At 36.9% G+C, this 24,407-nt stretch overlaps 2 protein-coding genes across 2 annotated transcripts; both read right to left on the bottom strand.

Annotated features, from left to right (window-relative positions):
• Positions 1–6,566: 6,566 nt before the first annotated feature.
• Positions 6,567–7,587, bottom strand: LOC143555642 (uncharacterized). Its single transcript, XM_077045165.1, has one exon. The coding sequence runs from the start codon at positions 7,560–7,562 to the stop codon at positions 6,942–6,944; it is 621 nt and encodes a 206-aa protein (XP_076901280.1). The 5' UTR covers positions 7,563–7,587; the 3' UTR covers positions 6,567–6,941.
• Positions 7,588–9,689: 2,102 nt separating this feature from the next.
• Positions 9,690–10,442, bottom strand: LOC143555641 (uncharacterized). Its single transcript, XM_077045163.1, has one exon. The coding sequence runs from the start codon at positions 10,440–10,442 to the stop codon at positions 9,690–9,692; it is 753 nt and encodes a 250-aa protein (XP_076901278.1).
• Between the last annotated feature and the right edge of the window lie 13,965 nt (positions 10,443–24,407).

The following is a 24,407-nucleotide window of genomic DNA, read 5'->3' as shown; positions in this document are numbered from 1 at the left end:
GCTTTCATTCACATTTAAGATATATATACATAACTTATAAACCATATAAGGCATACACTTACCAGTTAAGGTAAGTGTATTAACTATCACATCGAGTATGCACACAGCCCCGAAAACATAACAAGGAAATGGGGCTAGAAACTCACCTGAAGTCGGTTTTGTTCACCGTTAATCGTAATCCCTTTCTTGAGCTGTGCACGGCTAACTGTATAATAATTACACGTATCAATCATCTATCACTATCTATATTGTGTTTCTAGGTCGATTATATCCCACAATGAACGGGGGTCCGGGGGTAGCGCCCCTGGCAACGGGTTCTAGGGGCGGCAGCCCCTAGCGGGGTCCAAGAGGCAGAGCCCCTGGCTGGGGTCGAGTTGCCAGGTCAGCTTGGAAAAATTTTATTTCCATTAACTGTCTTAACACATTTTCCATTAACATTTTAAGTTATTTTCTAAGTTGGGCTTGCTTGTTAAGTTTAAGATAATGAGCTATGTTGTCTAAATGGAATATGGGCTTAGCTGATTCAGGCCCAACTGTCCATTATGGTACTTAGGCCTAACTGGACTCAGGCCCAACTTCAAACAGAGAACTAGAATAACCGAGAACTCCAAGGTAGAGAACCATGGTGGCCGAGATCCTTGGTTTGACCGAGAACCCGTTTTTTCGACCGAGAACTTGACCGAAAACCCCGTGGCCGAGAACTCATTGGCCGAGAACCCGTTTTGGCCGAAATTTCTGGTTGACCGAAAACCACATGGTTGACCATGGATTCTCACAGTTGGCCGAAAACCCCCAGTTCAGCCAACTTTCCTATCTTACGTTTCCACCTTGCCCAGTATCTTGTTCTATGGTTCAAATTATGAACTTTTAACCTTTATCATCATTATTTTTACTCGTTTACCCCCATTACTATCACCGCTTCAAGATCTATCCCATTTTAGGCATAAATCTTAGACCTTTATAGGTTTAAAGCGTTCTAGGCTAGATCTAGGGTTTATCTATAAGCCGAATACTACCATGAGTCTATTAAGTTCATTTTAATTATCAAGTTTGCATTTTTATGAAGCATTTAGACCCGATCTACTCTAGGGTCAAGTTTTATAGCAAACCGTTCATAAAAACATAACCTTTAATCATAAAGAACATACCTTTATGTGGTTAATAGGTCACGGCTATCTTGTTATGAGTTATTGATCTTGTATCTAGCTTGTAACCCAAAGATCTATCAATAAATGGTTTGATTTTTGATCTCGGTTCCTTGATCTAGCTTGCGGCCGAAAGAGGAAGGTTTGTGTGTGTTTTTAAGGTGTAGAGAGAATAAGATGGAGAATATGGATGGAAATGGAAAGGATTAGGGTTTAAGGGGTATATATACTCCCTTAAGCCCATGGACCTAAGGCCCATCTTTCCTTTTTGGTCCATGATTAGTTCCATTTAATTAGCCTACTTATCTTTACCTTTACCATTTTATTCATTAATCCAAGTAAACTTTTCCATTAATAATAATAATATAAATATTATTATTTGAAATTCGGGATGTTACAGTAATCGGCACCGCCGGTCGTTGAGAAATAGGAGGACGAGACGGTTGAACACCAAAGGAAACTCCAGCCCCAGCTAACACACGTCTCTTTACCGAACCTTCAGTTGCCATCTCTTTACCTTTTCTTTTTCGTTGAGCTGCAATTGTAGCAGCTAACGCAGCTTCAACAGCAGCTTGTGGTTCTAGAAGAGCCGCACCACCATCACCATCATTTCCACCATCATCACCATCATCACCTCCATCGTTCCCACCTTCTCCTCCCTCACGCTCTGAATCCGAATCATCATGGATCCAGCGATCCTCGGGAGGACATACATAATCAGGATTAATAATATGACCAATCAGGCATTTGGTCTTCGGCTTATCCTTATGATAGATCGTCATTCTTCGTACAGTTCAGCCTTCAAGTGTTCTAAAGTAAGAACATCATCCGCCAATGATTGATCAATAACCAAGTTGGGAATCAAGTCATGAATAATCAACTGTAGAAATCTTGGATACATTAAGAACTTTTTACGTACAATCGTGTGTCATAATCCTAGAACCGATGAAGTTTGGGATAACGGTACAACATTGAGATGATAAGAACATGGTGGATTTTCTGAGCCGTTTGCTGACATTGCTCCTTCAGATGATAAAAGATCATTTCTGAGAAGTTAAATGGTTTGTTAAGAACAAGTGTCACAAAAGCCGATTGCAACATGATTCGGCATTCATCAAAACCACCTCGACGACCACCCAAACAATGAATCAATACATGTAGTAGATACTTGTAGGGTGGGCACAGTCCATTCTTGTTAAACATAGAGTCTTCAATGTCGCCACCATAAAATACACGACGAAACAAACCCTTGATTAATTCCTTGTCGAACTCACATGGATTATCCTCATTGTCTCCAAACGAAGCACACGTCTAATCACTTCAGTATCCACTGTCATAGGAGTTTGGTTGATTGTGGCTCGAATGTGGTTCTCTACTTCAACGTACTCAGCTGTATTCCAGAATTGTCTAATAATGCTCAGATAAACTTTGGGCCAAGCAGTTATAGCAAAGTGTATCACCGAACGACGTAAGAATGCTAGAAAATCCCCAAATAACACTTCGTCAGCAACGTTTGGACCAACAAAGGCACAAATGTTGTGTTTCTTGTCATATGGCAGCAGAGGCACATATTCTTGTTCTTGTTGTTGCTGTTCTTGTTGAGCAACAGGTGGATCTTGATCCATTTGATCAGCCATAATACTGTATTAGTAATGTCGAGAATAAGTAACCATTAATTAAGATAAAAATAAATGTTGTAGTTATTTACATAATTTAAAAAAAAATATTATAAAATGTCATTCGTTAAGGAGTCAGACTGATTCGTTATAAATTTCATAACGAATCTTCTGATTCGTTATCAAGTAAATTATGGACGAAGTAGAAGTAGCGAATTACTAATGAAAGATGACGAATTAAAAGCTAGTTCGTTATAATTTAACAATTAATTCGTTATAATTTAACGAATGCACATCTGATTCATTATTAAACGGATTTGCCAATCTAGTTCGTGTGATTTACTTAACGAATTGGAAACGTATGAGTTCCAATTCGCTAAGTATAACGAATGGCCAATAAAAGGCTTAATCTTTGACTTCTCAGGTCAAGGTCAAAATTAACCAAGAACACAATAAGTCAACAAATGGAAAAGTTCGACCGATAGGGAGAGAAGGCGTTGGTGAGGCGACCGGAAGGCAGTTTAGTTTACTGTTAGAAAGCGAGAGTAGCTGTCTTTAGGGTGCTAGTTCCCATCCCATAATTATCGATGTATAATCGAGTCAATGATCATAAAGATCTCGGAAACACATTGCAAAGGAAATGGTATCGATTTGAGAGTCCAAAACATGATATAAGTCAAGTAGGTTAGGGTTTAAACAAAGCATAAAAACCCGATAGCCAAAGTTCACAATTAACCCAGCAATCAACAATCAAAATATGATTAAAGATCACCATGGATCTCGGAAATCCATTCCAATTGCAATGATATCAAAATAAATTTATTTAACAGGGTATTGATCAGATAAATGAAGGTTTTCATAAACCTTAAAAACCTGATAGCAAAATATCATAATTAACCTATCAAATCTATGCCATTTTTGACGAAAATCACAAAGATGTGATCATCTATACCTTATAAACACACTAGTATAATCAAAACACCGAAAATCAAAGATCAAAAAATCTGAAAATTTTGAGCAGAGTAACGTTATGTTTGAGGAAGATAAAGAGTGAAAATGTAACACTCAAACCCGGATAGACTGACGTGTCACAATGTACGGAGGTATACAGAGACAAAAAGACATAATTCCATTACTTCATTAGAAGGTACATACTACTGATAGTTCAAATACTAAGTCCAAAATACATATTATTCATATAACATAAGCTTAGCATACATCTTCCAATTATTCCTAAGTTTTAGGCTTCTCTCTTGATCCCGCCCAAAGTATCCTGTGAACCTGAAGGGTAAAAAGAGTTACGGAATGAGCCGAATGCCAAGTATGGAATATTAAGGCCCAAAAGCAAGTAATAATTAACTGAATACAATATCATAATATATGATAACATATAACTAATTAGAATCATATAACTGAAATAACTGAACTGAAACATATCACACAGATGTACCCATAAGCATAACTGAGTATGATAATATGTGACGACATATAGGGGGGCCACTCCTATATGTCAATCACCCGAAATGGCGTAAGTTGGCATACCCACAACCATTTCCTGAAACTGAAACTGAAAAACTGAACTAGGATATATCGATACGCCTCCTAATAGCTATGTACCACACCTGTACTTAAGAAACGCCGTGAACTAATCTCCCCGTCACGAAAGGAGCACATAACATCGCCGCCACAATGTTATGCCCGTGGGACACTCCACGGGAAGCGAGTGCTCAGGGTAACAGAGTACAAATAATCTGAGTTATACAATAACAATTCATATCTTAATAAATCACGGAACATGCGATAACGAGTACAATGTAATAATAAATATATCGCACACTAACAAGTCAAATATCAAATCATAATTTGAAAATGAATCGAACAGACGACCAAATGAATCGAGGTGTCAAAGACGTTAGGAGTTCCAAAGGTATATAATATCAACGGGGTATACAACAATCGAAAATATTAACAATAGGGAGGGGGTTAGGATCCGTACCTTGATTGCTGATTAGTTGTCTTAGGAGATAAATTATATAAGTGATGCTCTTTTTAATCACCCTACATCGTATGCACGTAGCTCATAAGTTCGTGTACAGTTTATATAAGGTTATAGTCGGATTTTATCTTATGTAAATATGAAAACATAGAGTCGTTTGATTATGAAAAATAACTATTATTAACGAGGTCGATATCTCTTATTTATATATTTAAACAAGAATATAATTTAAATGTTTAAAAAAAATTATGGATGAATATCTAACAAGGTTTAAAAAAATAGTTTGCATTGGGTGGGGTTTGAACTCGTGACTAGCGAATTATTAATTTATTTATTTTTTATAACCATTCGAACTAATTCAACACTTGCTAATGTTTACAGAAACAGTTAAACAAAAATCAGTTAAAGGAGCTGTTAAGCTATTTAAAAAAATGATTGCTGCCTACGGGTTTCGAACCTACATCTGTTCTATTGCAATCCAAAAACTTAACCAACAGACCAACAACCAGCTTGTGAATATAACTTTAGAAACTGTTAATTATATACTTAAAGTGAGCTGATAATCTTAAAAATAAAATAGATGCAGCAAAGGGGTTTCGAACCCTGGACCTTCTGTTTAAAACTGAAACATCTTAACCAGTGGAGCTTATGAGTTTCCATGTTTACTATTCAGATTTAATTGCTTTATTCACTATTTCCGTTTTGTCATCTTTAACATGCTAACTCATCATAACATAAGCTAGATGGCCATATTAATTGTAAACCTTTTTGTTTTATGTCATGAATCATGTTTAACTTATCTAGATGTTTTATATAGGTTCATGTTCGGTTTACCTTGGTTGGACTCGCGATACGGTGGCAAAGATACTTCCCGAAATAAACGCGAACAGCGACCGCGGTGATGTTTTCAAACAACCTATGGTACTCCAATCGTTGGTGGTGGTAAACGGAAAACGCAATCAGGTGGCGGCGCCTTGGCTCGCGTGTTCTAAGGGTTGGATGAGGATTCGAGAGTGTGGAGACGTCGACTTGTTGTTACGTTGGGTGGTTTCGCGGTGATAGCGGGCGGTTCAGTTATTAACGGATATGGTGGGTATGGTGGTGGGAGGTGGAGGAACGTGAATGGTGAAGTCGTGTTGGTGAACGAAATAAAGGTGGTGGTGGCGACGTGCGGCAGCAGTTGGCTTTGGTCGTCGGAATCGTCGAAGTTTTGGGGGATTTGGGTTTAGAATATATGGAAACTGGTTGATTGGAGATGTCTGAAGGATTGTCTGAAGTGAGTCTTTTAGTTTTTCTTTTTCTATATGTGTTTAGGGTTAATTCAATTTATATAGTAGTTGAGAGGGTCTTCAAAATATCTTTAACAGTGATACAGTGGATAGAAATGATTTGATAAGGTTGTTTATACGATTTCTTGAAGAGATTGTGAAAATATATTATTTGCTACCTATGTTGGTGAAAAAGACAAAGAGTAGGTTTTCAAATGGTCAAACTCTAAAATTATGGTTTCCAAAATGAAGAAGACACCCACTGCAACTCATCTCCATCACAATTATTATTGCTGAATTTACTTATTATCTTTTCTATTTTTGTTTTCCCACCGAAAGGGAGGCTGTGAATGTACACACATTTATATTTTTTTATATTGAATCATTATTACTATTATAAACTTTCCATATTATGTTGTATATACTTGTTATTATTGTTATTCACTTATTTATATATATGTATATATATATAATTATTTAACGGTTTTTTCAACTATTACCCTCTTAAAATAAATTTCGTCCTCGAAATTTGTAGGTTTGAATACGGATCCTTTCAGAGGTGAGAAAAACAATTATATAATAATAGAGACAGAGGTTAGACACCAATCTACACATTAGGAATCCCATTAGCGCATATTTGTTCTTGTAATTCACAATTACCACGCGTCCGTAATTGTCAATTACCTTACTACCATGCCCTAATAGTTTTCCTAGAATGTATCATCATGCCATAGGGAAGTTGTCGGAGAACGGAACAGATAACAAATCAACTATCGGTACTCATACCATAGTTCAGAGACATATTAGAGTATATATAATCACATAAGTAGTGTAAAGAATTTTAAAATATCCTCATACTTTAGATAATGTAATAGATCGGAGGTAGGGTTCACAGTTACCTGGACTAAAGGTTCTATCACTCGAACAAATTCGGATATGCGGAACGAACTGACTCTTCAGTTTCCCATGTAGCTTCACGCTCGGAGTGGTTCTTCCATAGAACCTTAACAAAAGGAATTACTATTCTACGCATAACTCTTTCTTGTCGATCCAGAATTGCTTCGGGTTCCTCTTCATACGAGAGATCTTCATGGATCTTATGTAGTGGATAACTAATGACGTGAAGCGGATGGTAATTATATCCTCTCAACAAGGACACATGAAACACGTTATGAACATGTGAAAGTTGTGGAGGTAATGGCAAACGATACGAAACTTCTCCAATTCTCTCGAGAATCTCAAATGGCCCGATATAACGAGGGCTAAGCTTTCCCTTCATACCGAATCTACGAACACCATGACAAGGTGATACTTTCAGAAACACATGATCGCCGACTTGAAACTCGAGTGCCCGCCAATGCTGATCTGCATAACTCTTTTGTCGACTTTGAGCTTCTTTAAGCTTTTCTCGAGCAACAGTGACCTTTTCGTTTGTAATTTGGACTAACTCGGGTCCTTCAATGATCTTTTCTCCTACTTCTTCCCAACATGTTGGTGCTCGACACTTTCGACCGTATATGAGTTCAAATAGAGCCATTCCTATACTTGCTTGCTAGCTATTGTTGTAAGCAAACTCAACAAGGCATAAATATTCATCCCAGTTACCCGTCCACTCAAGTGCACAAGCACGAAGCATATCTTCTAAAGTCTGAATTGTGCGCTCTGATTGACCGTCTGTCTGTGGATGGAAAGCGGTGCTAAACTTCAAACGTGTGCCCCAAGCTGCTTGGAAGCCTTTCCAAAAACATGAAGTGAATCGTGGATCTCTATCTGAAACGATCGAAGACGGGGTACCATGTAGTCGAATAATTTCCTGAAGGAATATTTCGGATAATTTACTCACTGGAAATTTTTCTTGAATAGGTAATAAGTGTGCTGATTTAGATAGTCTGTCAACAACTACCCATGTAGTATCATTCTTCTTAAAGGTCTTTGGTAAACCCGTAACAAAATCCATTGAAATTTCATCCCATTTCCATACGGGAATTTCCAACGGCTGCAATAAACCACTGGCCCGCTGGTGCTCAATCTTTACTTGTTGACAAGTGAGACATCTACTTACGTATCTGGCAACGTCTTCCTTCATTCCACTCCACCAAAAGTTTTGACGTAATTCTCGATACATCTTTGTAGATCCCGGGTGAATAGAGAATGGTAAACTATGTGCCTCAGCTAGTAACGACTCACGAAGAGCGGAATCATCAGGCACACACAATCTTTTGCCACACCAAATCACACCATGCTCATCCATTCGGAATTCCGATTGTTGCCTACCTCGAGGTTTTGCACTATCGCCCATAATTCGCCATCGTACTTCTGTGCATCTTTAATCCGAGATATTAGGTCAGGCTCGATTTGCATTCTAGCTAGGTAACCATTAGAATCACCAACATGAATACCGACACCCAATCTATCCAGATCATAGATTATACGAGGGTGGATTTGAAGACAAGATACTGTACCAAAACTCTTTCTACTCAATGCATCAGCTACTACATTAGCTTTTCCCGGATGGTACTGAATATTTGCGTCATAGTCTTTCAGGAGCTCTAACCATCTTTGTTGCCTCATATTTAGTTCTTTTTGCGTAAATAAATACTTGAGGCTTTTGTGGTCAGTGAATATGTCGCAAGTCTCGTCGTAGAGATAGTGACGCCAAATTTTCAACGCGAAGACTACAGCGGCTAACTCCAAGTCATGCGTCGGATAATTAACCTCATAAGGCTTTAATTGACGCGAGGCATAAGCAATGACTTTACCGTGTTTCATCAACACACAACCAAGGCCTTTCTTTGAAGCATCACTGTAGATTTGGAAGCCTCCTGATCCAGAAGGCAGAGTAAGTATCGGAGCAGATACGAGTCGTTTCTTCAATTCTTCAAAACTCCTTCTCGCTCCTCATTCCAGGAATACTTTACTCCTTTCCTCAACAACTGCGTAAGGGGTGAGGCAATAACGGAAAATCCTTCTACAAATCTTCGATAGTATCCAGCCAAGCCTAAGAAACTTCGAACTTCTGTAGTAGAAGTGGGTCTAGGATAATTTGTAATTGCCTCGATCTTGGCGGGGTCCATCTTGATTCCTTCGGCGGATACTATATGACCAAAGAATGCAACCTGGTTGAGCCAAAAGTCGCATTTTGAAAACTTTGCATACAACTTTTTTTGTCGCAACGTCCCAAGCACTTTATGCAGGTGTTCCTCGTGCTCTTCCTTACTTCTAGAATATACCAAGATATCGTCGATGAAGACAATAACGAATTTATCCAAGAACTCATGAAATACTCGGTGCATCAAGTCCATGAAAACTGCAGGAGCATTGGTTAGCCCAAAATGCATAACCAAAAACTCATAATGACCATAGCGAGTACGAAAAGCAGTTTTAGGAACATCCTCTTTCTTGATCTTTAGCTGATGATAACCTGACCTTAGATCAATTTTTGAGAAGAACTGAGCGCCCTGAAGTTGGTCGAAAAGGTCATCTATACGAGGTAGAGGGTACCGATTTCTAATGGTAATCTTATTCAACTCTCGGTAGTCAATGCATAAACGCATGCTACCGTCCTTCTTTACGAATAAGACCGGTGCACCCCATGGTGAGACACTTGGTCTTATGAATCCCAGTTCTAGCAATTCTTGCAATTGCTCCTTTAGTTCCTTTAATTCTAACGGAGCCATACGGTAGGTGCTTTTGAAATCGGCTCGGCACCAGGGATTAAATCGATTGTGAACTCAATATCACGGTTAGGCGGTAGTCCTGGTAATTCTTCCGGAAATACATCAGGGTAGTCGCAAACAACAGGATGGCTATCAATGTCTTTTTGGATAACAGAGGTATCTTTAATCGAGGCTAAGAATCCAGCACAACCATGCAATATAAGCTTACGAGCTTTGAGCGCAGAAATAATCTTAAGAGTCTTATGGGGTACAATACCTTGATAGACGAGTTTAGGACAACTAAGATCACCAAATACGACACGTTTTGAATAACAAACAATAGTCACACGATGACTGGTTAACCAATACATTCCAAGGATAACATCAAAGTCAGGCACATGCATCGGAAATAGATCCGCGTTACACACGACGGATTCAATACGGATTGGACAATCTTTATAAACGTGAGTGATTACGATTGAATTTTCCATCAGAGTGGAAATAGTCAGAGTGGGATCTATCGGGGTTGGTCTAATAGGAAGGTACTTAGTAAACGATAGAGAAACTATAGAGTATGCTGGACACGTATCAAATAAAACATAGATACTACGTTCACCAAGATGAAGGGTTCCAGATACAGTACCTTGAGCATTAGCAGCATCAGTAGCAGAAAGTGCAAACACTCTTCCCCCAGTGTCTGGTGGTGCAACTTTTCCTCCAGCAATTTTCTTAGTATCTGGTTTAGGGAAATATTTAATCATATGCCCCATCTGGCCACACCTGAAACATGCTCCCATAGCTTTATGACGGACGCCCCATGTTTCTTGCCACAAATGTTACATGTAGAGCTCGTGGTCTGGTTCGGGCTTCCATATTGATCCAGTGGTTGAGCTCTGATCGGTCCTGTATACGGCTGAATCTGATTCTGAGCGGGTTTATGGTTTTGGGTTTTAGGTTGCCATGGACGTGCTTGATTGCCAAGGTTTCGATTAGCTTGAACCCTACGGTCTTGATGTTGAGCAACAATAGATGATGATTGGACCATAGCCTGCTTTGGTTGCCCATCTCGGTCTCTTTTCTTATTTTCTCCAACTCGAGACAAGAATTCTTTCCTCTCGAATTCAAAGGTCTTAATGGCATCACCTACCTCAGTAAGGTCTTAGAACTTCATAAACATGATTGACTTTCGAATGCGATCACAGACTGCCCATTTACATTTTTCTGCCTGCTCTTGTGCTGAGCCTGCTGCACTCCCAATAATACCAGCCAATCTTGAGAATCGAGTCATAAACTCTAAAGCTGGTTCATCATCCCTCTGTCGTATAACAGCATACTCCCTTACGTTGGCTTCTCTGTCAGCTGTAGAGAAATACTTCTCATAAAAGAGGGTACAAAAATCAGCCCATGAAAGAGTACATCATAAGTGTCTCCTTCTTTGACTTGCTTATGGCCTTCCCACCATGTTTGTGCATCATCTTCTAGTTTGTAGGTGGCTAGTCTGACTTTATACTGATCTACAACTCCTAATACTTCAAAGATCTTCTCAATGTGTGCTATCCAGTTTCGTGCTTCCAAAGGAGTAGCAGCATGACTAAAAGATCTGGGCTTATGTTTTTGAAATCTCTGGAGCCACACATGGATGCTTTCAGCAGTGGCATTCTCATCAATCACAGCTCCAGAATTAGGAGTAACATTAACGCGTCCTTCAGAACGAGTTTGTTGCATAATTGCTTCCACGGTTTGTGCAATAAGGTTCGGAAGTAGTCCTACAAAAGCTTGATTAATAGCAGAAACCATGTTTTGATCAACCGGAGTTTCATTCTAAGCCGAATCATTAGTTGCGCGAGTGGTCATGCGGGTTTGACGACGAGGCGGCATCTAAAAAGATGTCAAGAGGGTTAGAATACAAATTGGAAGGAGAGAAAACAAAGATACCTAAGGAGGTTCCTAACCTATTAGGATTAAACCTAAATGTCTACCCAATCCTCACAGGTTTTAACTACTAACGCTTAAATTTTCTACAGGAAAGAGCATTTGCTCTGATACCATAGCTGTAACACCCCAACCCGGATAGGCTCACGTGTCACAATGTACGGAGGTATACAGAGACAAAAAGACATAATTCAATTACTTCATTAGAAGGTACGTACTACTGATAGTTCAAATACTAAGTCCAAATTACATATTATTCAGATAACATAAGCTTAGCATACATCTTCCAATTATTCCTAAGTTTTAGGCTTCTCTCTTGATCCCGCCCAAAGTATCCTGTGAACCTGAAGGGTAAAAAGATTTACGGAATGAGCCGAATGCCCAGTACAGAATATTAAGGCTCAAAAGCAGTAATAATTAACTGAATACAATATCACAATATATGATAACATATAACTAATTAGGATCATATAACTGAAATAACTGAACTGAAACATATCATACGGATGTACCAATAAGCATAACTGAGTCTGATAATATGTGACGACATACAGGGGGCCACTCCTATATGTCAATCACCCGAAATGGCGTAAGTTGGCATACCCACAACCATTTCCTGAAACTGGAACTGAAAAATTGAACTAGGATATATCCATACGCCTCCTAATAGCTATTTACCACACCTGTACTTAAGAGACGCCGTGAACTAATCTCTCCGTCACGGAAGGAGCACATAACATCGATGCCATAATGTTATGCCCGTGGGACACTCCACGAGAAGCGAGTGCTCAGGGTAACAAAGTACAAATAATCTGAGTTATACAATAACAATTCATATCTTAGTAAATCACGAAACATGCGATAACGAGTACAATGTAATAACAAATATATCGCATGCTAACAAGTCAAATATCAAATCATAATCTGAACATGAATCGAACGGACGACCAAATGAATCGAGGTGTCAAAGACGTTAGGAGTTCCAAAGGTATATAATATCAACGGGGTTTACAACAATCGAAAATATTAACAATAGGGAGGGGGTTAGGATCCGTACCTTGATTGCTGATTAGTTTTCTTAGGAGATAAAATTATATAAGTGACGCTCTTTTAATCACCCTACATTGTATGCACGTAACTCATAAGTTCGTGTACAGTTTTTATAAGTTTATAGTCGGATTTTATCTTATGTATATATGAAAACATAGAGTCGTTTGATTAAGAAAAATAACTATTATTAACGAGATCGATATCTCTTATTTATATATTTTAACAAGAATATTATTTAAATGTTTAAAAAAAATTATGGATGCATATCAAACAAGGTTTAAAAAAATAGTTTTTCATGGGTGGGGTTTGAACTCGTGAATAGCGATTTATTTATTTATTGATAACCATTCGAACTAATTCAACACTTGCTAATGTTTACAGAAACAGTTAAACAAATCAGTTAAAGGAGCTGTTAAGCTATTTAAAAAAATGATTGCTACCTACGGGTTTCGAACCTGCATCTGTTCTATCGCAATCCAACAACTTAACCAACAGACCAACAACCAGCTTGTGAATATAACTTTTGAAACTGTTAGTTATATACTTAAAGTGAGCTGATAATCTTAAAAAGAAAATAGATGCAGCAAAGGGGTTTCGAACTCTGGACCTTCTGTTTAAAACTGAAACATCTTAACCAGTGGAGCTTATGAGTTTCCATGTTTACTATTCAGATTTAATTGCTTTATTCACTATTTCTGTTTTGTCATCTTTAACATGCTAACTCATCATAACATAAGCTAGATGGCCATATTGTAAACCTTTTTGTTTTATGTCATGAATCATGTTTAACTTATCTAGATGTTTTATATAGGTTCACGTTCGGTTTACCTTGGTTGGACTCGCGATACGGTGGCAAAGATACTTCCCGAAATAAACGCGAACAGCGATGGCGGTGATGTTTTCAAACAACCGATGGTACTCCGATCGTTGGTGGTGGTAAACGGAAAACGCAATCAGGTGGCGGCGCCTTGGCTCGCGTTTTCTAAGGGTTGGATGAGGATTCAAGAGTATGGAGACGTCGACTTGTTGTTACGTTGGGTGGTTTCGCGGTGATAGCGGGCGGTTAAGTTATTAACAGATATGGGGGGTATGGTGGTGGGAGGTGGAGGAACGTGAATGGTGAAGTCGCGTTGGTGAACGAAATAAAGGTGGTGGTGGCGACGTGCGACAGCAGTTGGCTTTGGTCGTCAGAATCGTCGAAGTTGTGGGGGATTTGGTTTTAGAATATATGGAAACTGGTTGATTGGAGATGGCTAAAGGATTTTCTGAAGTGAGTCTTTTAGTTTTTCTTTTTCTATATGTGGTTAGGGTTAATTCAATTTATATAGTAGTTGAGAGGGTCACAGTGCTACAGTGGACAGAAATGATTTGATAAGGTTGTTTATACGATTTCTTGAAGAGATTGTGAAAATATATTATTTGCTACCTATGTTGGTGAAAAAGACAAAGCTAAAATTATGGTTTCCAAAATGAAGAAGACACCTACTGCAACTCATCTCCACCACAATTATTATTGCTGAATTTACTTATTTTCATATCTATCTTTGTTTTCCCACTGAAAGGGAGGCTGTGAATGTACACACATTTATATTTTTTTATATTGAATCATTATTACTATTATAAAATTTCCATATTATGTTGTATATAGTTGTTATTATTGTTATTCACTTATTCATATATATATATATAAATAATTATTTAACAGTTATTTCAGAATAAGTGACGAACCACCTTCAAATTTCCCTATATAATCTGACACAACACGGTTTCCAAGGTAACGAATCAGATGATTTGTTTGAAATTTGAATTAACGAATCGACTGATTCGTTTGATTCTTTTAACACGTGTCATGACGAATTAGATTCAATTCGTGTCTAATTCGTTAGTTTATGCTTAATGAATTGAAGCCATTCGTTACAGAGTGTGGAAGCGAATTTGGATAACGAACTAGAATGTAGTTCGTTAAAATGACCTAATTCATTAGCCATAAATTAACGAATTACAATTTAAATTTTAGTTTAAATAAATGAATTAAATAAATAAAGAATTAAATAATTAAATAATTCTTTAAAACATAACTTAAAAGAAATTAAATAATATGTAAAGCGAAAATTAAAAGTATGTTTGGTATTTTGTAATATTTAAAGAATGTATTTACATGAAAAAAATACCCGAACCAAGAAATAGACAATCTTTTTGTGTTTTCTATGATTTTCAAAAGTAGTACATATTTTTGTATTTTTGTTGAGTTTGAGCAGAGAATTATATTGATCAAAATGTCCTTCCATCACAGTTTTATATTTCAGTGATATTATGACTAACGTTAAGTGGGTCATTGATATTGTTGTCCACTTAAATCTTATAACAAGCCTTCAAAAATTTTTGTGATATGATTAATGGTCAATTTGCGCACAGAATATCAAAAACTATCAGCCCCTAATCTCGGTTCAAGCTTATTGCCAAATCACCCCAACTTGACTTAAACCGTTATAGTGTTGATCAAAAATTTGAGAATTTTACAACTTTTGAGCAATGCATTAAGTTTCCTTTACTGTGAGTGAGATGCATGAGTCCATCTGCCGGCTTACATACATTGTATCTCTTGGGGTCCGTTGCTTGTTGGTTATGAGACGCGCGCAAGGGAGGAACAATTGTATGACTAACAATGGATTTTGATCAAGTCAGTAATTTGGATTGTACGAAGTATAGCAGTGATCAAGTTTAATGACTTTGGGTTTGCTCTAAAAGCGAATGAAATATTCATGTTATGAATACCCAGATGATTAAGCCGCATAAAGACTCACAGTGTCCATAATCTTTACGCTTGTTATTTGCTTTATTATATTTTTGGGTGATCAACAACTATAAGGCTTGAGTATGACTGGTTATTACATTTCTGCCATCCTCACCGAGACTTTTGCTAGAGACTAACACCTCTTTCAATTTGGCTTTTCTTTATGTTTATATCACTTACTTTACTTTAACAACTTGTTTAAGACCTACCAATGCACCAATGATTAAGCACTCAGTCTTTTAAGCTTATTTGTTACTGGATTTAGGGTCAAATAATCAATGTACTATCATTTTATCTTTTTGCTTAAAAAAAACTCAAAATTTTGAGGAGCATTTTAAATAAATAAACTTTAATCGCCCCAGTTACTTTAAGTCTATAGATTAATGGCTATCCTATCAATCTACTAGTAGATAACAGGACCAAAACATGCAGGCATGCTCCACAAACTTATATGACTGACATAATTTTCAGCGAACGCAAACAAAAATCTTTTTGGTTTTTCTCTTTACATATAAAAAACACAATCTTTTTGTCTTTTCAGATTTTTCTTTACAAACTAGAAATTAACAATCCTTTTGTCTTTTTCAGATTTTAAATTGTTTTTGGATTTTTTCAAATTTTAAAACATAAAAACTAAAGTCATAAAAACACACTAATGAAAACACACTATTTTTGAAGTTTTAAATTTTTAAATGTTTTTGGATTTTATCTATGCAAACGAAAAACACATTCTTTTTGTATTTTAATAACCCCCCCCCCCCCTTAAAAGCCAAAACCAAAATAAAATTTATAGTTATCCTAATTTTAGGATATCAGCAAGGGTCGTTAGGCCATTTAAACCAAGCAAAAATTTAAAACGTGTTTTATCAAATGCCTTGGTAAATAAGTCAGCCTTATGAAAATCTGTATGTACTTTCTCAAGGTCAATTTGTCACACCCCGGCTTAGGGCCTAGGCGTATGACCAATAGTTGGTACCTGTTTTGTAAATACATCAGAGTTGCGGTTCGTTTTAGCGGAAGACTTAGGTTATAATAAAATATTAATTTTATATGAAAGCTTGTCGGATAATAAATACCCGAGTGTTTGATTTATAAATCATGTTTCAATATTATTTATAATATTTTGATAATTTAAAACTGAGCCATCTTTACCTTGCGAGCGTCTATCTTCATTCCTTGGTACCTGTGCTAATATGTTTTCCTGAAATGTGGGAAAATACGTCAGCTATATGCTAGTGAACACTTATGACTCTATAAAATATTGAATGACATTACAATACAATTATAGTTTTCTCTAACACTCAGTAGATGCACGACCACATCTGGGCTTTGTACCACTACCCTACACACACACAATTGTTCCCCCGAGCTATATGAGTATAGCCCCTACAAGGAGAACTAGTTATGACCGTTAGCCCGCAGCCTCCCTGGCCATTGATTAATGGACTGAACAGTTATGTTTGGATCCAGACACATGTGTATTTGGTCTGAGTTGCCTTTATTTTCTATATTGTATTATAATGATTTAGAGAACATATAATCTCATGAAAACATTGACTGACTCGTTAGACAAACACCCGTTCATCTTATCTAGTAAAAATATGTTTTGATGAATTGAAAAGGTTAATGTATTCACCTGTGATTGTCTGTTCTGAATGATTGGTGATCTCGTTTGAAACCTTGACTGTGATTGATTGATTGATTGATGATTGACCTATTATAAAATAGGTTTATATAAATATCTGGATCGTCATCTGATCCAGCTACAGACCCTTAGTTTGGTTTTGATAGCTTTAAACCTTGATTGATCATTCGTTTGAATAAAATATTGAGACCTGTAGTCTTTCTGTTTATTTACCAAATCATATGCTGAGTTTCTTCTTTATGAAGAAACATCTATAATCTGTTTCTTCTTCAAGAAGAAACATTCATTAACTGCTAGTATTGAATGTAAAATTTTATGTTTCTTAATCGTTAAGAAACTATATTTTCTTATTAATGAATGTACAATTGATGTTTCTTAATTGTAAAGAAATATTACTATAATCCTTTGTAGGTTCAAAGCTTATGTAAACATATTTATGATCAAGGTTTGGGCTATACCCCTGACTATAGTCCAAGCCATGTAATATAATAATAAAATCATGACTTTGGCAGAACCCCTACCTTACACGGGTATTCGGAGTTTGATTACTAATGAGCAACACCTCTACTCTCTATCGCGTTCTAGAGCTTAGACTGTTGGAACCTCAGAGCTTGGCACGCACTATGATGGTTGGCACGCAAAACGAGGCGGCATGTGGTCGTCGTGTCGTTCACGTACTTTGAGATAGATTGTTGGGTTATTTTCAGTGGCACGCACTTAGAGGTATCGTCGGTATGTGGCACGGATTGCGAGGTAACGATTGTCGGGTCGGCCCGGAAACCGAGGTAGTGAGAGAGTAGTTCTAGAGAGAGAAAGTTATTTGGTGTGAATTGGGAATGAGCCGTGAGCCACCTATTTATAGGCTGATTTTGGGTCCCATCGCTGTACGCGATGGGTCTTGGTGATCCCGTCGCGTATCGCGGCGCCGCAATTCCTCCGCCGCCTTACCACAAGCTGCCACGTGTCCTCTGACTCATCAAGGTCCATCGCGATACGCGATGACCTGTTTTCTACGCGATGAGTCCCTGAACTCAATTTTTCACTTTTAGTCCCTTGTCTTTTGTTAGCTTGTCACTTCCGGGTTTAACTCCCATTGTCCAAAAATACTAAGGCGGATCAAGTGGCTCGCGGCGATGCGAGCGTGCGAAGTGCAAAGTGCGCCATCAAAGCGCCACATTGCGCCCAACGCCCTTCGTCCGAGCCCGTAAGCGTGCGCGTCGGGTGCTTCGCGCCCTCCGCTAGGACCACTGGGTGCATGCTAGGCATAAAAGAATATTACTATGAGATTTGATCTCTTTATAAAGAGCTTCCTAATCTTTACAACTTTCCATTTGGGATGAGTTTTAACTTCCTTATTTATTTATATTTAAGTGTAATGCTTCCACTTTCTTACATCTTTCCATGTGGGATGTAATTTCCTTATTCCATATTACTAACATGAGATGACTTCCTTTATGGAATATTTTATTTCCTTATAAAATATTTTATTTTCTTTATTTAATTTTCTCATTACATATTTTATAGAATAATTTTGATCCTTCAACTTCACTAAGTTGTCAAATTTGGACTAAAATTTTGGGGATGTTACATCCTCCCCTCTTTGGAATGAATCTCGTCCTCGAGATTTGTTGTGAGTGATTTCTTAATTCTCGATTATGATAAGACTCTATCTGATTTGTTTCTTAGAGTTGTTTGAATGATTTGAATTCTTGATTTGTTGTTAACTCACATCTTTGGATGATGTATTCAGTCAATAGTTCAGAATGTCATAAGTAATTGTAAATTGCTAATCACAGTGGCCAGTTGTGTTTAACTATTTACCTTACCCTGTGTATTCTAATCATTTACTGATGGTTAACTTAATTGTATCTTGAATTCAATTTACCAAATCCTTTTTAATTTATACATCTTGATGACTTTCAAGATATCCATTCTTGAATCATCTAATCCTTTACTTCATAATCTTGACGGATTCCTTCCGTTTATCAATCATATTTTCGAACTTTTATAGTTTGAATTTTCTTATGTCTTAGTTTTTCATCTTTCTATTAGATGATGATTGAATAACAAAGTTTCTTGTATTTCGAGAACTTTTGAAATTTAACTATCTCTCTTTCCAGTGTAAAGACAGTTTCTGTATACTAATATATTTCTTTATATACATTAGGGATTTAAATACCCTTTTTCTATTACAAAACTTCTCATTTAAACACGAGTTTACAAACGATTACAAGAGTTGACTATTTATTCCTTTCTAGTGTTGCTGTTGCTGATCTCTTTATTTGCTTATTGTGCTTTTGAACATCCACTTTTAAAAGGTCCTTTTTCTCCACATTTGAAACATGCAACTGTTTTCTTTCTACAGTCTTCTTCAGAATGACCGTTTTTGTTACAAAAAGTACAAGTGATTTTTGTTTTGTTCTTTTTTTGTTTTCGACATTTCCCAAAATGTCGTTTTTCACAGTTTTCACAAATTGGTCTGCTGTATTCAAATGGTTTCTCGTTGTTTATCTTCTTCATTTGTTCGATTGTTTCTTTTTCTTTCTTTTTATTCTTCTCTTTAACCTCCGTTTTTCTTTCCATACTGTCAATTAAATACATGGCCAATTCCATAGCCGAGGAGGTAGTTTGTGGCATGTGGGTTCTTACTATATCTCCTATCTCTTTGGGTAATCCTGATATGTATTGAATAACTTTGTCATATTCTGAGTTGTCTAGAAGCGAAGTTGATTGGTAATTTCCAAGAAACTTAGTGTTGTACTCTATGAGATTTGTGATATCCATCTTAGTTTGAATAATATTGGCTTCTGGTATGGGGCAAAACTGTTGTAATATGAGTTCTTTGAATGTTTCCCATTTCATTTGATACAAGGTTTCTCTTCCCTTTCTTACAATTAGGGTGTTCCACCATTCAAAAGCTTCACCTTTGAATTTCAGAGATTCGTACTGAATATTTTGAATCTCAGTACATTGACTAATGATGATGATGGACTCGATCTCTTCAAGCCATCGTAAAGTTGGTATAACACCTTGGTTTCCATAAAATTCTTTTGGTTCAAAGGTTTTGAAATCCTCAAAACTACAACCTTGAGTTACTACAGGTTTCTTGAGCTTATCAGTCTTGAGGTTCTGAATGTTTTTATAATGTGAGGGTTTTTGATAAGGATGTTTTCTAATGGCCTTGTTTGAATGCTTAACTTTATGTATCTCTTCTTTCATTGCATTAGTGAGAGGAGTTAATGTGACCTGAATTATCTCTTGTATTTTGACTAAATATTGTTCATGGGTCTCACGATCAGGTTCTGTCACGTTCTTGTCGTTTCTTTGATTGGAGATTTCATCATCATTTGCTTGGCTGTTTAAGTTTGACATTCTGTAAATAGGATTGCATCATTATGAAAGAAACTTATATACCAATGATATACTACATGGTACGTGAATACTATAAGTACTAGAACTCTTTTAATTATGAAACGTCTAATAAGTTTGTCATATTCTTGGAGAAATTCATTTCTAAATTTTCTCTGACCTTAACTAACTTTTCCTTGAGGTTTATCTGTCTCGTTCTATGCACAATTCATATGTTTTCCTTTTGATTAAGGAAATTGTGTATTACCATAGCAAATTTCCGAATATCTTGATGATGATTGATAAGGTTCTATTGAGGTATAATTACTTTCTCTTCTTTTGTATGTTCTTTGAAATGACTAGTACATACCTTGTATACAGACAACCCATGAGAATTTCTAATTCTCTTCCTAGGTTTATTTACGTCTCTTAGCATTGACTTAAGGTCACTTATCCTTGGGATTCTGTCCACCTGGACCTTTCCTTATGCTGACATTCTCTTTCTTCCAGACTTGCTAGAAGAGTTACTTTAAGAGTTTTATGCTCTTAGTCTATTGTTATACTGATTATAACTATTAAGATCTTTATTGTCTACCTTTCCCTATGAATGATTTATTTCTTGATCTTGTTTTCCTTTTTGATGTTTTGCTTATCTCTTCTTCTTTTGTCTTTCCTTGTTTTCCATTTCTTTCGTAAGCGTTGCTTATGCTAATTTGGTGACATTTTTCGTAACGATTAGACTTATTTTCAATATCATATATTCCTTCTAAGGAATTTTTGATCTGTAGCATTTTCCTTAAGTGTACGCCAAGTAAGGAGATTGAAATGCTAAGTAATCAAAATATTGTTTGTTCTTGATAATTATCTTTATTACTCTTTTTCCTTTTTGACAATATTGGTTTTGATTTACTTGATCCTACTTCTTGTGCATTCTGATTTGCACTTACCAGAACTAATGGTGTCGTAGTATCAAATGAATCTAAATTTCCTTCCATTTGTCGTCTAGTATGAGTCTTCGTCACTGGACGTATGATTTGGAAGTATAGACGTTCTAATGTATCCCTTTCTTTTACCGAATCAAGGTCGACTGGTACAACTATTGTCATTTGAACATCTGTGTAAGGTTTGTTTGAGAGTAGGAATGTGTTTCCTATCTTATCCATAATATTTAAATATTTTATTTAGATATTTTTCAGACAAATATCTAATTTATTGTAACTGTGAATGATATTCCTATGAGTGTTTATGAATTGCCAGGAAGATACTTCGGTTAACCTTCATATGGCAAATTAGGAACTTATCGATTGTTCTTGACTGATAATGCTTTGTATAACAATTGTTATTACTGTTCACCATATTTGACGGCTCAGATTCGAATGCAATGATTGAATGTCTAACTACTCGACATATATGCCCAAAGTAGTTTATATAAGACATTTGAACATATTATGCTTTAGGGATATTATTAATCCTTGCTTATCCCTACTTATTCAACAAATAGTTTAAAGCTTAGGTACTAATACATTAAAACCTAATTCATTTGAAACTGATGGCTCTTATTTATAAGATTGATATCTATCTCTGATCAAAGCCTAGGTATGATAAAATAACTAATTCGCTAAGATCGATGACTCTGATACCAACCTGTCACACCCCGGCTTAGGGCCTAGGCGTATGACCAATAGTTGGTACCTGTTTTGTAAATACATCAGAGTTGCGGTTCGTTTTAGCGGAAGACTTAGGTTATAATAAAATATTAATTTTATATGAAAGCTTGTCGGATAATAAATACCCGAGTGTTTGATTTATAAATCATGTTTCAATATTATTTATAATATTTTGATAATTTAAAACTGAGCCATCTTTACCTTGCGAGCGTCTATCTTCATTCCTTGGTACCTGTGCTAATATGTTTTCCTGAAATGTGGGAAAATACGTCAGCTATATGCTGGTGAACACTTATGACTCTATAAAATATTTGAATGACATTACAATACAATTATAGTTTTCTCTAACACTTAGTAGATGCACGACCACATCTGGGCTTTGTACCACTCCCCTACACACACACAATTGTTCCCCCGAGCTATATGAGTATAGACCCTACAAGGAGAACTAGTTATGACCGTTAGCCCGCAGCCTCCCTGGCCATTGATTAATGGACTGAACAGTTATGTTTGGATCCAGACACATGTGTATTTGGTCTGAGTTGCCTTCATTTTCTATATTGTATTATAATGATTTAGAGAACATATAATCTCATGAAAACATTGACTGACTCGTTAGACAAACACCCGTTCATCTTATCTAGTAAAAATATGTTTTGATGAATTGAAAAGGTTAATGTATTCACCTGTGATTGTCTGTTCTGAATGATTGGTGATCTCGTTTGAAACCTTGATTGTGATTGATTGATTGATTGATTGATGATTGACCTATTATAAAATAGGTTTATATAAATATCTGGATCGTCATCTGATCCGGCTACAGACCCTTAGTTTGGTTTTGATAGCTTTAAACCTTGATTGATCATTCGTTTGAATAAAATATTGAGACCTGTAGTCTTTCTGTTTATTTACCAAATCATATGCTGAGTTTCTTCTTTATGAAGAAACATCTATAATCTGTTTCTTCTTCAAGAAGAAACATTCATTAACTGCTAGTATTGAATGTAAAATTTTATGTTTCTGAATCGTTAAGAAACTATATTTTCTTATTAATGAATGTACAATTGATGTTTCTTAATTGTAAAGAAATATTACTATAATCCTTTGTAGGTTCAAAGCTTATGTAAACATATTTATGATCAAGGTTTGGGCTATACCCCTGACTATGGTCCAAGCCATGTATATAATAATAAACTAATGACTTAGGCAGAACCCCTACCTTACACGGGTATTCGGAGTTTGATTACTAATGAGCAACACCTCTACTCTCTATCGCGTTCTAGAGCTTAGACTGTTGGAACCTCAGAGCTTGGCACGCACTATGATGGTTGGCACGCAAAACGAGGCGGCATGTGGTCGTCGTGTCGTTCAGTACTTTGAGATAGATTGTCGGGTTATTTTCAGTGGCACGCACTTAGAGGTATCGTCGGTATGTGACACGGATTGCGAGGTAACGATTGCCGGGTCGGCCCGGAAACCGAGGTAGTGAGAGAGTAGTTCTAGAGAGAGAAAGTTATTTGGTGTGAATTGGGAATGAGCCGTGAGCCACCTATTTATAGGCTGATTTTGGGTCCCATCGCGGTACGCGATGGGTCTTGGTGATCCCGTCGCGTATCGCGGCGCCGCAATTCCTCCGCCGCCTTACCACAAGCTGCCACGTGTCCTCTGACTCATGAAGGTCCATCGCGATACGCGATGACCTTTTTTCTGGACTCATCGCGTAGCGCGATGGGTCCCTGAACTCAATTTTTCACTTTTAGTCCCTTGTCTTTTGTTAGCTTGTCACTTCCGGGTTTAACTCCCATTGTCCAAAAATACTAAGGCGGCTCTCGGCGATGCGAGCGTGCGAAGTGAAAAGTGTGCCATCAAAGTGCCACATTGCACCTAACTCCCTTCGCCCGAGCCCGTGCCCATGCGCGTGCGCGTGCGCATCGGGTGCTTCGCACCCTCCGCTAGGACCACTGGGTGCATGCTAGGCATAAAAGAATATTACTATGAGATTTGATCTCTTTATAAAGAGCTTCCTAATCTTTACAACTTTCCATGTGGGATGGGTTTTGACTTCCTTATTTATATTCAAGTGGAATGCTTCCACTTTCTTACATTTTTCCATGTGGGATGGAATTTCCTTATTCCATATTACTAAATGAGATGATTTCCTTTATGGAATATTTTATTTCCTTATAAAATATTTTATTTTCTTTATTTAATTTTTCTCATTACATATTTTATAGAATAATTTTGATCCTTCAACTTCACTAAGTTGTCAAATTTGGACTAAAATTTTGGG

This window comes from Bidens hawaiensis, unplaced genomic scaffold, assembly GCF_021521415.1.
Source record: "Bidens hawaiensis isolate Kalapana, Puna unplaced genomic scaffold, B.hawaiensis_p1.1 tig00018224_1, whole genome shotgun sequence".
Lineage (NCBI taxonomy): Eukaryota > Viridiplantae > Streptophyta > Magnoliopsida > Asterales > Asteraceae > Bidens > Bidens hawaiensis.
This window is presented reverse-complemented; position numbering and strand designations above follow the sequence as displayed.

What these genes read in the sequence shown, in the direction of transcription:
- LOC143555642 (XM_077045165.1), bottom strand. Translation starts at nt 7,562, where the DNA reads ATGGCTCTATTTGAACTCATATACGGTCGAAAGTGTCGAGCACCAACA.
- LOC143555641 (XM_077045163.1), bottom strand. Translation starts at nt 10,442, where the DNA reads ATGATTAAATATTTCCCTAAACCAGATACTAAGAAAATTGCTGGAGGA.